Source organism: Micropterus salmoides, unplaced genomic scaffold (genome assembly GCF_014851395.1).
Source record: "Micropterus salmoides isolate LMB-PRFRI ecotype aquatic unplaced genomic scaffold, ASM1485139v1 Ms_hic_scaffold_1, whole genome shotgun sequence".
In the NCBI taxonomy this organism is placed as follows: Eukaryota; Metazoa; Chordata; class Actinopteri; order Centrarchiformes; family Centrarchidae; genus Micropterus; species Micropterus salmoides.
Genome location: NW_024040040.1, coordinates 58,108,251 through 58,125,923, shown reverse-complemented (window position 1 = coordinate 58,125,923; position 17,673 = coordinate 58,108,251). Strand labels below are relative to the sequence as shown.

Here is a 17,673-nt window from a genome sequence, read left to right as displayed (position 1 = left end):
CTGTTACCTACTATAGTGATATTAATACAAAGGCTAGTGTTAACGAATGCATCAGCGAAGATTCACAATACTTTCAGTTTTAGCTTGGTTCATCAAAATGGTAAATAGACTGTACTTGTGGAAATGTTGTATTTCAACCACTTAAAGCACTTTACACTACATGTCACATTCACCAATTCACACACTGATGGCAGAGGCTACCATACAAGGGTCTACTGCTTGTCGTAAAGGAACTAATCATTTACAGGGTTCAGCATTGCCCAAGGACACCTTGACGCAGACTGGAGGAGCTGGGAATCCATCAGGCCACAGCCCCCAGTATAAGAGTAGGCTACAATGTTTTGTGGCCTCTCAGAAGGGTTGTTTATTGTACCCGTTTTATCTGTAATATTCATACTATAGTATATAGAATATCACCAGTTAACAGACTGGAGTATAAAATTTGTGTAAATAACTCAAGTCATAAAGATAATTTAAACCTAATCACCTAAGAAAGTATTCACTCCAAATTCAAAATGCATTTCCTGGCTTTTTTAAATGTACAAAAGATAAGATTTTCACCTTTTTGTCACAGGATGACTCAAATCACTCTTGTGAGGTGCGAATCTTCTCCAGAGACCCATCTGTGTGTCCCTTAAACCAGTCGCTCTTAATCGGTTTTGTTCAACGTACCCCCATGACCATATCAGATAGCCTCTTCATAGTACCCCTTTGACAGATGGGATGGGTTCATGGAACAATTCAAGGTGCGAAAACACATCCACGTTATCCTGGAATTGTCACTGTTTAGTCTTGGTTTCTCCTTTCTTTTATCAGTAGGTTTGGTTTAAGTTTACATTCGAATTCGAATACCTTGGCACATTGGAGCTGTGTCTCAATTCAGGGACCGCATCCTTCGAAGGGCATGGCCTTCGTGGCACACGAAGGCATGCGGCCGCAGAAAGCCGAACCGACCGTTGTTAAGATATATATCTATATATCTATAGATATATAGATATATAGATAGATAGATCTATAGATATATAGATATATTATCCTTGTTGAATTTTTATGTTAGCTTACTTACTCATATCCCTACATTACATACAATTTGTAATAACATCTCCTCAACACAAATATGGCAATATATTTTCTATATCTCTTTTTTTATTTAGATCAAATCATAATTTTAATTTGTTCATCATTTTAGTTTTTTCAAATTAGCTGATATTGTCAATTATGTAAATTTGGTTAAGAGCAGCAAAACCTCAGTAGTTAGAGAATCATGTTGGATTCCTTGATAAACACAAGACAGAGTCTCAACCCACTGGGTGTCACGCTCTGCCGGTCGGCCATTCTTTGTGTTGCACTTTTGAGTTTAGTATCTGCCTTATAGTATGTTGAGTTTTGGGTTCTGTCCTGTCTAGTGTCCAGTGTCTGCTTTAGAGTCTGTTGTATTTTGAGTTTCTCTGAGATATTTTTTGGTCAGTTCATTATCTGTTATTTAGTTGGTCTTTGAGTCCATGTCATGTTCTTAGTCTTGTACTTTAGTTCGTGTCTTTAGTGTTTACTCCTGGTCTTGTGTTCTAGTTCTGTGTTCTGATATTTTGTAACATGTGTGCGTTCCTGTGTTGTCACTTATTCACTCTGCCCCAGGTCTGCTTGTCATGTAAAGTCTCTCTGTTTTCCTCTGCGCTCTCTCTCTCTCTCAGCCTGCCTCGTTAGTCTCATGTCCTTCACCTGTGTTGCTCCCGCCCTGCTCGTTAGTCCCTGTGTGTATATATACCTGGTGTTTCTGTCTTGTCTTTGTTGGGTCATTGTATGCTGTCTCCTGGAGTTGCCCTGCCCTGCCCTGCCCTGCCCTGCCCTGCCCTGCCCTGCCCTGCCCTGCCCTGTTTTTGGACTCTGTATTCAGCCACTCACCTGTAAGTGTGCTCGCTTTTGGTTTGTTCATTAAAACCCTTTGTACTGTATCTCCTCCTGCCTTGTGTCCTGTGTTTGGGTCCTCCAACCTGACTCACCCACACCAAACTGTGACACTAGGGTTCTAAGAGACAAGGCATTTCAGCATGTTTAACAGGCTGCAAAATGCAACATATTGTGGGTAATTATTTTTTTTTACTCTAATTTCTAATCACCCTTATGGTAACACAGGTTAAAATGTTCACTAACTGCAATGTAAACAATACCTATGGAATCCACAGTAGTTTACTGTGTTTGTGCACAGGTACTTACAGTGTACTAATACACAGTAACATGTTACTCAAATAGTTATTGTGAAAATCACAGTAATCAGGTTGCTAACCTAAAAAATCACAGTAACCAACAATGTACTATAGTAGACAATCATAGTAACCAACAAAGTATTGTAGATAACCACAGTAATGATCATTGTACTGTAGAAAATCACAGTTAAGTTTTCAGTGTTTTTAACAATTTGGAGACACAGATTTTGTTAAAGTTCACAGTATTTTTGGGTTGATTCTAGTCTTGGCATACAAGGCTAACCCTAGCCTTATCAAATAAGAGTTAGATCTTTCTATAAACGTGTTGTCCTGCCCTGAGTGGACTCTATAACCCAATGTGTTCCTCAAACCAATATTAACTTCCATTTTCTCTTCTAGTAGTGTGTGGGTGGCTGTGGCTCAGAAGGTCTGTTCAATCCTCGGCTCCTCCAGGCTGCATGTCAAAGTGTCCTTGGGCAAGATACTGAACCCCAAATTGCCCCTGGTGGCTGTTCCACCAGGGTATGAATGTGTGTGTAAATGTTAGTTTCTGTTTGAGCACTTAGGCTCTTAAGAGAAGAGGGTAACAAATCACTCTTAAAGAACATTGCGACAGTATTTAATCCTACAAGCAGTACAAACAAACTGCACAGCATGGGAATAATTTATTATATCACATAGGTAGTGACAAATACTGAGTACACAGATTGGAGCGTTAACATGCTGACAGGAATCACAGCTAGTATATTGCCACTACAGTGTTATCTCTTGTTTCACAAATAGTTGGTATTCAATATTACATAATGAAATAAGTAGTTGGTATGCAAACATTCCCTCTTTGTTAAGCTGCCTTGGTTACATTGAAAGGCGCTATATAAATTATTTTAAGTTATATAAGTTTAAGTTTAAGTTATTTGGACCCAAGGACGGAAGTGCCAGGACACCAACTGTCTATTGTTTTTGCTAAGATTATTTTTCATGGTCTTGGGATACTCGTATCCTCACAAAACTTTGCACAGACCTCAGGTCTGGTGGGAAATCCAATGTTCTGCCATGATTGGGGACAGGCGTGGCCAGCGCCCTTAAACAAACACTGTTTTGGAAAAAGTTTCTTTGATCTTCATATTTGGTGGGATTATTGCTCTTATTACAAAGCCCACATTTCTGCTTTGATCATGAGATTTTGCTCAACAGGAAGTGAGGCATTTTTGAGGCAATTTTTTAAAGATATCTGAGGCCTCTAGGATGCTCAAAGAGCCACGGAACTTCGCAGCCAAACTCAAACTGGTAATGTTTCGATTTGATGTCATTTTTAAGACTGAGGGTTGCAAGTTGGCGCCCCCTAAAGCCTTTTTCAACCGTCACATGGCTAGGAATAGTCAAATGCTCTCGAAACTTGGCATGCTTCTCAGAGGGTTTGTTTTGTATTGGCCGATATGGTTTGGGGGCATGATTTTGAATAGAGCCCCCTACAAAATTTTAAAACCCAGTCCCTACTGTATGCTTTACCTAACTTTACAAAATGTGAGAGACCGATGTCATCTCTAGACTGAATAAATTTCTTTTGGAGCCATGCCCTAAACCCAACAGGAAGTAAGCCATTTTGAATTATTTTACCGCGTTTACACTCCATACTTTAACAATGTCCTAGAGCTTCAACCAAATCGACATTCAAATGTAGGCAGTGCAATCTTAAGAGCCTTGCAATGTTAAATTGCGAAACTTATTTTTTTATCAAACAGCATGTCCAAGGCATGCTGTTGAATTGATATTTCGCCATGAAAAAGGAAGTGAAATATAAGATATCATAACTTTATTAATCCCCCGTAGAGGAAATTTCAGTTGACATGGCAGCAAAAAGAAATAGAAAAGAACAGATGTATTATAGAAGTATAATACATCCAAGTATAATACACAACACACTATTTAAACTATACAATCAATAATTACACTGCTCAAAAAAATAAAGGGAACACTTAAAAAACACAATGTCAATCACACTCCTGTGAAATCAAACTGTCCACTTAGGAAGCAACACTGACAATCAATTTCACATGCTGTTGTGCAAATGGAAAAGACAACAGGTGGAAATTATAGGCAATTAGCAAGACACCCCCAATAAAGGAGTGGTTTGGTTCTGCAGGCGGTGACCACAGACCACTTCTCAGTTCCTATGCTTCCTGGCTGATTTTGGTCACTTTTGAATGCTGGTGCTTGGTGCTTTCACTCTAGTGGTAGCATGAGACGGAGTCCACAACCCACACAAGTGGCTCAGGTAGTGCAGCTCATCCAGGATGGCACATCAATGCGAGCTGTGGCAAGAAGGTTTGCTGTGTCTGTCGGCATAGTGTCCAGAGCATGGAGGCGCTACCAGGAGACAGGCCAGTATACCTGTGCTCTTCACAGATGAAAGCAGGTTCACACTGAGCATATGTGACAGAGTCTGGAGACGCCGTGGAGAACGTTCTGCTGCCTGCAACATCCTCCAGCATGGCCGGTTTGGCGGTGGGTCAGTAATGGTGTGGGGTGGCATTTCTTTGGGGGGGCCGCACAGCCCTCCATGTGCTCGCCAGAGGTAGCCTGACTGCCATTAGATACCGAGATGAGATCCTCAGACCCCTTGTGAGACCATATGCTGGTGCGGTTGGCCCTGGGTTCCTCCTAATGCAAGACAATGCTAGACCTCATGTGGCTGGAGTGTGTCAGCGGTTCCTGCAAGAGGAAGGCATTGATGCTATGGACTGGCCTGCCCGTTCCCCAGACCTGAATCCAATTGAGCACATCTGGGACATCATGTCTCGCTCCATCCACCAACGCCACGTTGCACCACAGACTGTCCAGGAGTTGGCGGATGCTTTAGTCCAGGTCTGGGAGGAGATCCCTCAGGACACCATCCGCCACCTCATCAGGAGCATGCCCAGGCATTGTAGGGAGGTCATACAGGCAAGTGGAGGCCACACACACTACTGAGCCTCATTTAGACTTGTTTTAAGGACATTACATCAAAGTTGGATCGGCCTGTAGTGTGGTTTTCCACTTTGATTTTGAATGTGACTCCAAATCCAGACCTCCATGGGTTGATAGATTTGATTTCCATTGATAATTTTTGTGATTTTGTTGTCAGCACATTCAACTACTGTATGTAAAGAAAGGAGTATTTAATGAGATTATTTCATTGATTCAGATCTAGGATGTGTGTGTCTGAGCTGTAGCTCCAGAGCTGCCTCAGCTCAGCATAGAGAGGATGACAGCAGTTGTCCATGATGGCTTTCAGCTTTCCTCTCATCCTCCTCTCAGTCACTGCCTCCACACTGTCCAGTTCCATCCCACCACTGAGCTGGCCTTCTTCACCTGCTTGCCCAGTTTGTTGGTGCCACAAGTCCCGATGCCACCTCCCCAGCACTTCATGGCAAAAAATATGACACTGGCCACTACAGACTGGCAGAACATCCGTAACAGCCTGGAGCACACATTGAAGGACTTGAGCCTCCTCAGGAAGAACAGCCTGTGCTGTCCTTTCCTGTAGAGGGCCTCTGTGTTGTCTGTCCACTCCAGTTTATTGTTGAGGTGCACCCCCAGGAACCTGTAGGTGTCCACTATCTCTATTTGCTTATTACAACAAAGGTGTGGGGCCTCTTGCTGCGTCTGAAGTCCACCACCAGCTCCTTGGTTTTTCCTCTGTTGAGCTGGAGGTCGTTGCTGTCATACCATCCAATGAAGCTCTTAATCAGGTCTCTGTGCTCCTCCTCGCTGTCGTCTGTGATACAGCCGACGATGGAGGTGTCATCTGAGAACTTCTGGAGGTGGCTCGTTCCAGAGTCGAAGCAAAAGTCAGAAGTGTAGAGTGTGAAGAGAAACTGTGACAGTACAGTTCCTTGGGGTGAGCCAGTGTTGCTCACCATGATGTCTGACATGCAGCAATGTAGCCTGACACACAGCGGCCTGTCAGTGAAGTACTCAGGGATCCAGACCACCAGGTCCTGATCCACCTGCATCACGGAGAGCTTCTCAGCCAGCCAGTGCTGGACTGTGTCAAAAGCATTGGAGAGTTGAAGAACATCATCCTCACAGTGCTGTGTGGCTTCTCCAGGTGTAAAGCAATTAGATGACGGCGTCGTCCACACTGATGTCAGCTTGGTACACAAACTGCAGAGGGTCCAGGCAGTCGCGTACCAGGGCCCTGAGGTGCTGCAGAACCAGTCTCTCAAAAGTCTTCATTACATGTGACGTTAGTGCCACAGGCCTGAAGTCAGACAGGTCACTGGAACATCCCTTTTTGGGGACAGGGACGATGCAGGATGTCTTCGACATCTTCTGCTCTGCACACACTTTGAGGACCATTGGGTGGATGTCGTTGGGTGCCCTGGCCTTGTTGATCCGGGTTCTGGTGAGCTGTTGTCTCACCTGGCTGGTTGTGATGACTAGGGTGGAGGGGAGGGGGGGAGTGGAGTGGAGTGGAGGGGAGAGAAGGGAGGGGAGTGGATGGTGGAAGGGGTGTGGAGGGAGGAGACTGAGATGGAGGGGAAGGACGGCTGTTTGTTGGGGGGTGGGGGGGTGGGGGTGGGGGTGAGCTGGGGTGACCCATTGGAGTAGCAGGAGCAGTGTCAGTGTGTTTTGTATTTGTATATCATGAAGACATTTTGTGAAATTACATCACAAACAGGCTCTTAACAATCCCTAATAAACTGGAGAGGACTAACTGTAACCAAAAAACTTGAAATGATCCGAAACAGGGATGGTTCTTAATCATCTACAACACAAAGTACTACATTTCATTCATAAAGTACGTCTCCTATCCCCTTTCGTGTAGAATAGTCCACTCCACTTTCCTTCATACCACTACAAATTGATCTACCACAGGTCTAATAAATAGCACTGAAATCACTGAAGTGAAAATCACTTCCTACACTTTATCGACTTTATTTCATTTTCATTGACAGAACTTTCTTCATTCATTGACTGAACTGTGATGTAATCACTAAAATTAAAATGAACGGTTATGGATGCAGATGTTTGGTCCAAATTTGATAAGGTATACTAACTGTTAACTATGCATGGTATACTAATATTATTGTATACAAATTTTTGGAGTTAGCTTTAAGGTTTTTATAAAGACATAACACCTGGGCCTATATTTTGTTTCTGATTTTCTTGATAAACTTTAAAAAGACTCAAAACCTGATGGTATGTAGTATAGAGATGTGACCTATAGATGGGACAGATTTACTTTTTAAGCTGTCTACCTCAAGTAGTATATTAATTTCCAGAATCAGAATCAACTTTATTGCCAGGTATGTGTACACATACGAGGAATTTGACTCTGGATTGTACAATGCTTATGCTGTGCTGACTTTTACAATAACACAATGATACAGTAATAAAATCAAACACAGGCTACACTATAGAGAACAATAGAGACAGATTGAGACAATAGTGCAATGAGCAGATTGCCAAGGATGCATGTTCTACACTCCGATTTGTAATCAGTAAAACGGGTTTATATTGAACGTTTATTTTGAAAGATGAACCTTTATTTTGATACTGCAAGAGACATGCCGTGCATGCTGGGTTATGAAACCCCAAGTGAGAGTTGCAGGCATAGATGTGCACATGGTGAAGGTTTCTCCTGTGTCTTTGCTTTTCTTTCTCCCCCGAAAGCAATGGCTGTAAGTGTTTTGGCTGTTTAATACATTATTTGACATATATAAGCGACCTAGGTTTACTTTCTGTGTATAATGTTAGTTGTAAATGTACAGAATTAACAGGAATTTGGTGTTATGTACTTGAAGTAGGTGAATTTGGTATATAATAATATATAATAAACAAAATTACAATATGAACAGTATGAACAGCTCTGAAATAGAGAACTAGAGAATGATGAATAAATAAATAATAAGTGGTAACCAGCAAACAGGTGGATGAGTAGAGAGAGTGGGAAGAAACTGTTCCTGAGTCTGTTGGTTTTGGCGTACAGTGCTCTGTAGCGCCTACCACAGGGGAGAAGCAGGTTGTGTCCAGGGTGAGATGGATCTGCAGTGATGTTTCCTGCCCGTCTTGACTCTGGAAAGGTATAAGTCCTAAATGGAGAGCAGGTGGGTACCGATTTCTTTTCTGCAGTCCTGACTGTCCGTTGTAGTCTGCTCCTGTCCTTTTTGGTGGCAGATCCAAACCAGACAGTGATGGAGGTGCAGAGGACAGATTGCATGATCAGCAGCTCCTTAGGCAGGTTGAGCTTCCTGAGCTGACGCAGGAAGTACGTCCTCTGCTGGGCCTTCTTGATGATGGTGTCAGTGTTGGGCTCCCACTTTAGGTCCTGGGATATAGTGGATCCCAGAAACCTGAAGGATTCCACAGTAGACACAGGGCTGTTGAGTATAGTGATGGGGGGCAGAGTGGGGGGGCTCCTCCTGAAGTCCACAGTCATCTCAACAGTTTTGAGCGTGTTAAGCTCCAGGTTGTTCTGACCGCACTAGGTCAGTGGCTGCAGCCTCAAAAACACTCAAGTCAGTGCAGTCAAAGAAGGCCTGTAAATCCAGCTTTAACTCGTTGGTCTTTTCAGTCTTTACAACAGGTTTAGATTTCAGTCTCTGCCTGTAAGTCGGGATAAGATGAACCAGTGATCAGAGAATTCTAAGGCGTGCAGCCTTAGAATTCTCTGATCACTGGTTCATCTGGGGAACAGAGTGATAGGCGTCCTTTAATGTAGTGTAGCAGTGGTCCAGGGTGTTAGTGTCCTGGGTGGGACACTTAATATGCTGTGTGTACTTTGGAAGTTCATGGCTAAGGTTTACTCTGTTGAAGTCCCCAAGAACAATGAGCAGGGAGTCTCACGCCTCACTAACACTGGCCTGAGGTGGAATGTAAACAGCGCCAAGGACAAACAAGGAAGCAGCACCATCTTGGCGTGTCATATTCCTATGCCATTTCTGTCAAAGTACTTATCTTATTGACACCTTACTAACTCCCTGACAGTCAATCTATGAGTGGGCTTTGGTTACCATTTTTGTATTTGGTTGTTTGTAGTGTAAGTGTTTGAAATACTGTGTTTTAGGGAAGGAAACTGATAACGTATTAGCCAAACGGTGCATTTTCAACTACAGAATGTCTCTATGGTTTGATAGAAGAATTAGCATTATATTTGTTGTGTTGACTTGTAATTGCGACTGTTTTTAAATATGCAATCCTTTGTGTTTTAATATGCATTGTTTTATGGTTGGTAATATATTAAATATGTCACTTATAAACATTTTATTACATACATATACATATTATTTGTTGCACTCTTTAAAGCACAAGAAAAATGTTAGGCTTGTCACTGTTCAATAGTCAAGAATAAATAAGTTAAATTTATTGTTTGATGTGTCTCTGCAGTTATTGTTGAAGCTTATAAAATGTGTCAAGACTTTTAAAATGCAGTAACTTTTGCAGAATAAGCAGAATACTGATAATCTGTAAAGTACCAGCATGACATGAAGAAATAGTTTTAACAGGTATAATACTGATACCGTAAATACAGTTTCTTTTTACAGTTTAAACATTTGCCGTTAATAAAAATACATTTATATTACAGTACTGTACCAAAAACGACAGTCCAGTTTTTATTTTTATTTTACAGTTAAAACAGTTTTACCATAAACAAATATAGTAAAGTAAAATACTCTTTTTCTTATACATTAAGTTGCTTGTCAATTTCTGCCAGTTATTTAGTGTGAGTTTCAGTAGGTTTCTTACAGTGTTGACTAATGACCCAAGGTTTGTTAACAGGGATTAAAATTTAGTCCTAAAAGAAAGAATTAAACATAAACTTGGATCAATAAATCTTAGATTATCCCTAAAGTCACAATGAATGTATTGATACTGTGGCTTCCACTATATGGAAAACATGATGACCATAGAGCTGTGTGGTACCTATGCTTCCTATAGAGGAGGTGATGAAAGCTAACTTCAACAGGCTTACGACCTCACACCACGGTGACCTCTGACCTCCTGTCAGCATGGCCATCAGGGAGCTGGAGATGATGATGAGGGAGCAGCCTTCAAAACACAGTGGTTCGTTATCAGAAATGACTATCTATTCTTGAAAATTACATGTGAACACTGTGACAAATATGTTACAATACTAGAATCAGATGACATCTAATCCTGTGATGCACCAGCACTGATGTCGGTGTAAATTGTACCTAAATCAGACATGGAGAGACCGATGAAAGGAAGCCAGTAACGACAGCAGAACTGACCTCTGCACTGAAAATTAAAGGTAGAAAAGAAGTGAACACACAAAAATGAGCCATCATCCACAACCAAAACATTTAATTAAATTCAACCATGGCCCATTATGGTCTTTTTAATTACAGACACAACTTACTTGAAAAACATTTCCCACCAACACAAAGAACAGGCTTACCACCTTACCATGACTTTGACTAGCAGAATAAGACAGTTTCCCACAACTCCCATGACCATCTCCAGTCCCAACACAGCCACCAGCATCCACTTCTGTGCATCTGGCCAAAGCCGTTCCATGAACACGGTCCCATTAAACCACTCACTCACTGGAAGACAAGGAATACAGAGCATAGCACAGTTTATTATTAAATAAAAGCCAGCACAAAGTTGGGGAAACTTGTGTCCACCACACTGGAGCTGGTATTGCTGACTACGGTTTACAGTTTTTTACAATTGCCGTCAAGCACAGTTCTATTTAGAATTAACATGTAGACATGTGCAGCAACAACACTCATGTTGGCTGTAGCATTTAAACAATACTTAATTGGTACTAAAGCCTCGAATATATTCATGAGCGGACACGGACAGCTGCAGAACCCGCGGACGCAGACTACTTCTGTTTATACTACTTTATGCAGTCAACTTGGCGGACACGTTCCACACATGCGCAGTAGATCGGTTGGTGCCCTGGTAGCGCCAGTCGCACTCGGATGTCCGCACAGACCCTATGTGTACCCCCTCTGATGACTTTCTTTTCGTCACACGGACCATAGCTGGCCCTCGCACACTCACGGACGCGGAAAGTATAATCCTTGGCTAAGGGGCTGAAAGTGTGCCATTACACCACAACCACCAGCCTGAACTGTTGATACAAGGCAGGATGGATCCATGCTTTAAGTTGTTTATGCTAAATTCTGATTCTGCTATCTGAATGTCTCAGCTGAAATCGAGACTCATCAGACCAGGCAACCTTCCAATCTCCTGTTGTCCAATTTTGGTGACCCTGTGTGAATTGTAGCCTCAGTTTCCTGTTCTTAGCTGACAGGAGTGGCACCCGGTGTGGTCTTCTGCTGCTGTAGCCCATCTGCTTCAAGGTTGGATGTGTTGTGCATTCAGAGATGGTATTCTGCACTCCTTGGTTGTAACGTTACTGTTGCCTTTCTGTCATCTGGAACCAGTCTGCCCATTCTCCTCTGACATCACCAAGGCATTTTCGTCTACAGAACTGCCGCTCACTGGATCTTTTCTCTTTTTTGGACCATTGTCTGTAAACCCTAAAGATGGCTATGTGTGAAATTCCCAGTAAATCAGAATCAGAAATACTTTATTGATCCCCAAGGGAAATTCTGTAGATTAGCATCTTCTGAAATACTCAGACCAGGCTGTCTGGCACAAACAACCACCACCAAATCAACTGCCATCATTGGTCAGCTCGTTCGGACCACCCTGTGACTCCTGACCCTGTGACATCTCTCGTTATTCTGGGTCAGTCAGGCTTGATGTCTGACAAGAAGAGATCATATTTGTTTGGAGATGTAAAACAACAACAGAAGAGCCTCGAAGAAGAGAGGAGGCAAGAAGTTAAAGGTATATTGGCCCACAGGCTCCATTTTCCTATGCCTGCATATTTAGATAATCTAAACCAAAGGTCTTACATTAGCCTTAATTAGCCACGCTGGTAGTAACAATACTAATGCTATACTTGCTAACATGCTAACTGCGATTAGCATCACAACTTTTACAAACTGCGTAAAAATGGGATAGTATTAGTAATATAACATACCAGATAGTCCAGGTTTGAACACAGTCATGTCAGCCAAGAAGCTGACACTGCTGGTAAGTTATGATCTAGGATCCTGTTCGTGGACTTCAGCTCGGCGTTCAACACCATCATCCCGTACATCCTCAGCACCAAACTCACCCAGCTCACTGTGCCAGCCTCCACCTGTCAGTGGATCACAGACTTCCTGACTGACAGGAGTTAGCAGGTGAGGCTGGGGAACATCACATCCAGCACCCGGACTATCGAGTGCACCTCAGGGGACCCATCTGTCAAACTCCTGAAGTTAGCTGATGACACAACGGTCATTGGCCTCATCCGGGACGGTGATGAGTTGGCCTACAGATGGGAGGTTGATCAGCTGGCTCTCTGGTGTGGTCAGAACAACCTGGAGCTTAACACGCTCAAAACTGTGGAGATGACTGTGGACTTCAGGAGGAGCCCCCCCCCCCATCACCATTCTAAACAGCCCTGTGTCTACTGTGGAATCCTTCAGGTTTCTGGGATCCACTATATCCCAGGACCTAAAGTGGGAGCCCAACACTGACACCATCATCAAGAAGGCCCAGCAGAGGACGTACTTCCTGCGTCAGCTCAGGAAGCTCAACCTACCTAAGGAGCTGCTGATCCAGTTCTACAAAGCCATCATCCAGTCTGTTCTCTGCACCTCCATCACTGTCTGGTTTGGATCTGCCACCAAAAAGGACAGGGACAGACTACAACGGTAATTATCCAAGGTGGTTATCAAGGGCAACTGGACTTGGTTGAAGATATTTTAAGACGTCTTGCCTCTCATCCAAGGGGCTCCTTCAGTTCTGACTGACTGAAAGAGAAATGGCCGCTTTGACTCCTCATTCAAACCATTTGTCCCCCCTATACTGCATATTTACATTGCTGTCCACAAAATTGTCCCTTATCTGTTAGAATTGTGGGGTATTGGTCCTTATGTGTTGAGCCATGCATTTGTGTAGTGGTTGTTTAGGTTCCCCAATACCAATATAATAAAATATAGTGTACATATCAATATATAAACTGATATAATCTATGACCACAAATGCGTGGCAGAGCACTTATGAAAGCATTTATCACTTCCTGTGTCAAAGTGTATGTGTGCAAAGGAGCACCCACTAATGATACGTTATGCCCTAGTACATCATGTTGAGAAAACTTATTTTAATTGCATAATGGGTGTCACACAAGGCTTACTTCCTGTCGCCAGTAGCTGGCGCTATGACTATAACTGAATTTTGCCATGTAGACGTTTCAATCACATAATCGTGTGCTGTATATCAGGATGTTAAAACCTGGATGACCTGTAATTTTCTAATGTTAAACTCAGATAAAACTGAAGTTGTTGTTCTGGGGCCTAAGCACCTCCGTGATGCATTATCTAAAGATATAGTTTCCCTGGACGGCATCACCCTGGCCTCCAGCACCACTGTGAGGAATCTTGGAGTTATGTTTGATCAGGACATGTCGTTTAAGTCTCACATTAAGCAAATTTCAAGGACAGCCTTTTTTCACCTACGTAGTATTGCGAAAATCAGGAACATCCTGTCTAAAAATGATGCAGAAAAACTAGTCCATGCATTTGTTACTTCTAGTCTGGATTACTGCAATTCCTTATTATCAGGCTGCTCGAAAAAGTCCATTAAGACTCTTCAGCTGATCCAGAATGCTGCAGCACGTGTTCTGACAGGAACCAAGAAAAGAGATCACATTTTTCCTGTTTTAGCTTCTCTGCATTAGCTTCCAGCAAAATCCAGAATATAATTTAAAATCCTTCTTCTCACCTACAAAGCTCTTAATGGTCAGGCACCATCTTATCTTAAAGAGCTCATAGTACCTTACTACCCCACCAGAGCACTGCGCTCCCAGAATGCGGGGTTACTTGTGGTTCCTAGAGTCTCCAAAAGTAGACTAGGAGCCAGAGCGTTCAGCTATCAAGCTCTTCTCCTGTGGAACCAAGTTCCAGTTTGGGTTCAGGAGGCAGACACCATCTCCACATTTAAGAGTAGGCTTAAGACTTTCCTCTTTGATAAAGCTTATAGTTAGGGCTGGCTCAGGTGAGTCCTGAACCATCCCTTAGTTATGCTGCTATAGGCCTAGACTGCCGGGAGATTTCCCATGATGCACTGAGCTCCTCTCTCCTCTACTTCCTCTCCCTCTGTATGCAACCTCATCCCATTATTGCATGTTACTAACACATCATTTTGGACTTTTTATTTAGTGCTTGAGTAGCAGAGCATAAAAATATACATCTTGTGTCCAAACTCCAAACAGGGAGGAAGATACAGCAAGTTAGAGAATTAGTGACTGGGGGAGACCTCAGGCTGCAGCTACAACAGGGAGTGAATGAGAGATGACTGAGACTTTCCTGCTCATCCACTGATCTCTTCTGGGGTAATAGAAAAATCGCCCAGGCTGTACAGCAGCGCAGCCAATGACAAGATATGCCCATAGCAACATGAATTAAGCCATTCAGCGTCCTCAAATCTGATGCCTGAAGGAGCAGAGTCAGTCAGTGGTAGAGTAGGGACACTTGATGTTGTAAACAATGATGAATGCGGGAACTCAAGACAGAGGCTTTCAGCCACCCACAAATTCAATAAAATGCCGTGTTTTGCTTCCCATGCTTGCTTTTTAAAACGGCGGGGATGGATATAACATGGACTGTTACAGGAGTAAATGACACGAAACATTTATCTGAGAAGATTAAGAAACATGAGTGTACAAGGGCACATATGGATAATACCGTGAAGCTAGCCATGCTAGGCAGAGTTAACATCGCTACACAGTTGGATGAAGGCCACAGGATTGGGGTGAGGACACACAACAAAGAGGTGGATAAGAACGGGCACGTTTTATCAAAGATAATTGCCTGTGTTAAATTCTGCAGGGCCTTTGAGTTGGCCTTGCCACAATGAGACTGAATCCTTTCACAACCCTGCCGTTTTCAGTACATCTTGTTGCCTTGCTGGACAGTTTGTTGGAGGAGCACCTTAAGACAGGCACCAAAAAGACTGTGCAAAACAAACTTTTGGACTGTATGCTGTCAGTTCTTAAAGATTAAATTCTGGAGGAAGTAAAAAATGCAGAATATCTTGCTATTCAGGCAGATGAGACAACTGACATCTCCACCCACTGCCAGTTGGCGCTTGTCCTACAGTACATCGACAAGGAGAACAGCAGTTGGCTACAGAGGTAAGCTGTATAGTTTATAGGCAGCTCGAAGTGTTAAGACATGGTAATTTCCAGTGGTGGACAGTAACTTAAGTAGGCCTACTGTACAAATAAGAGGTACTTGTACTATAATGAGTATTTTCTTTTCATGCCACTTTCTATGTTAATGTTCATTGTTTGTTTTTTGTGTAAGAAACTTTTCATAAAAATTCATTAAATAATTTCTGATTATTTCACAAAGCACTCGTATCCTGCCGTTTGTGTTTAATTGTATTGGGACAATTACTGAAACTGACTGGATATGGCACAGCCCAACCTAAAATATTTTACTTTAATGTGTTGGCTGCAGTGTGGACCTACTATTGTAACTTTATTTACTGTTACTAACTGTGATTTTATGCATGTTGTGGTCCTTTTTATAAATGGTTGTTGTTTTTAAATGTGGAGTAAAAGCAGGTCATAACATAATAACCTGAATCTGCACAGTGCATATTGTTGATCTTCACATAGTAGCTGGGACAATTACAGTGAAGTGTAACTTAGTGGGCTATTGTGGAGCTAAGTTGGTCTCTATGTTACCCAGTTCTAATGGTGTTTTTTAGTTTTAGCTGGTTATTAATAATAAAGTGTTAAAACTTTAGTTTCCTGCCTCTGGTCTGTTAATTCTGAACATACACTGAATCTACTGAGACTAGAGTGGGAAGATAGAGAAATACTTATTACCCATTCCAAAACCACATACTATATGGGATCATAAAATTTCTCTGTTAAATGAGCAATGATTGTTATCTATAAAAACACCACTTTAGTCTTGTTCGACTAAAGTGTTGTTTTTATAGATAACAATCATTGCTCATGTTAACGAATAGGAAAATATAAACATGTTATTTTGGGAATTATTTTGATTATCATTAGCCTCTCATGGTCTTATAACATATTTGCCTGTTCTGTTCATCATAATCAATAAATAAGAGATAATACTGTCCATCGGTCAGCTGCCACGCATAACTGGAATGGAATTTAACAAAACTGCTGAGCTTTTACAATAACTTAACAGTTTTTTTTAAATCTATTTTGTAAAAATTTACAGTCCGGTACACAAAAGTAGGATCGAGGCAGGAATGAATCAGGAGCAAAATGTTACTGGAAAATCCTAAATAACTGCGATTCGAGGGCTATATATTAAATATTGATGAGTTAGTAGACAACAGACCAGTATATACTCATGCATAGGGACAGACAGGGTTAAGTATCAACCTCAATCTGAAAATAATATTTGATAGAGGAAAGGCTACACTTACTTTTACTGTGAGCCGCCAGTCCACAGCCTTCAACAGTCGTTACTAGGTGTTTGTAGTGGAGAGCTTAGATGGAAGAGTCATCAAAACCATTTTCAATTAAAATTCACATGCTTCATTTAACTCAGTTAGAATGGCTCTGATGCATTTTGTGCATGTGCCTGTAATTCAGCTTCTACTACTATCATTATCCTGTAGGTAATGGTAACAATCAACAGCGTTGAAAATAAGCTACTTTTAAGAATCAAATTGTGAGAGAAAAAACCCTCAGTCTGGGCACTCACACTTTATACTGTTGGATGTAACTGTAACTTAGACTTTAGTCCTTTAGTTGTAATGGTAATCTTCAGTAAGACAGGGACTCAAGTAAAACTCAAATCAACTCAAGTTTAATGATAATTTCAAACAGGTGCATATACACAAATACATGTGTATCTGAGCTGGTCCCGAGAGCAGACTTCTCAAACTCCGTAGTACATTGGTGTCACGATTAATGGAGGTGAGGCAGGTTGGTGGACCCAAACGCAAGACAACACGGCAGAGCAGATGCAGTTCAGGATATTTAATCCAAAGGTAACCAGGTAACAGGCTTACATGCAGTTGACAAGAAAGTCCAGGCAGGCAGGCAGGCAGGCAGACAGGCAGACAGGCAGGCAGGCAGGCAGGCAGACAGGCAGACAGACAGACAGACAGACAGACAGACAGACAGACAGACAGACAGACAGACAGACAGACCACTAAATCGAACAACAATACAATGACCGGACACAGACTGAGGGAACAAACAAGTATATATGCACACATGGGTTAACGAGCTGGGAGGGAGCAACACAGGTGACTGGGATCAGATTAACGAGGGAGGCAGAGAGACAGCAGGAAAACAGAGAGACAGGCAGGCAGAGACAACACGGGGTAACAGAGAGACAGGCAGGCAGAGACAACAGGGGGTAACAGAGAGACAGGCAGGCAGAGACAACAGGAG

At 42.3% G+C, this 17,673-nt stretch overlaps 1 protein-coding gene across 1 annotated transcript in view; it reads right to left on the bottom strand.

The window, feature by feature from the left end:
* The window catches only part of si:dkey-9i23.8 (parapinopsin), a 36,707-nt gene extending 19,349 nt beyond the window's left edge, over positions 1 to 17,358 (bottom strand). The window contains exons 1-5 of the mRNA XM_038733229.1: positions 17,286 to 17,358; positions 16,695 to 16,757; positions 10,617 to 10,756; positions 10,385 to 10,448; positions 10,113 to 10,238 (exon numbers count right to left, since the gene is read on the bottom strand). Coding sequence (XP_038589157.1) covers positions 10,113 to 10,238; positions 10,385 to 10,448; positions 10,617 to 10,756; position 16,695 — 331 coding nt within the window. The 5' untranslated portion in view covers positions 16,696 to 16,757; positions 17,286 to 17,358. The remainder of the gene's footprint in view (positions 1 to 10,112; positions 10,239 to 10,384; positions 10,449 to 10,616; positions 10,757 to 16,694; positions 16,758 to 17,285) is intronic.
* Positions 17,359 to 17,673: the final 315 nt, after the last annotated feature.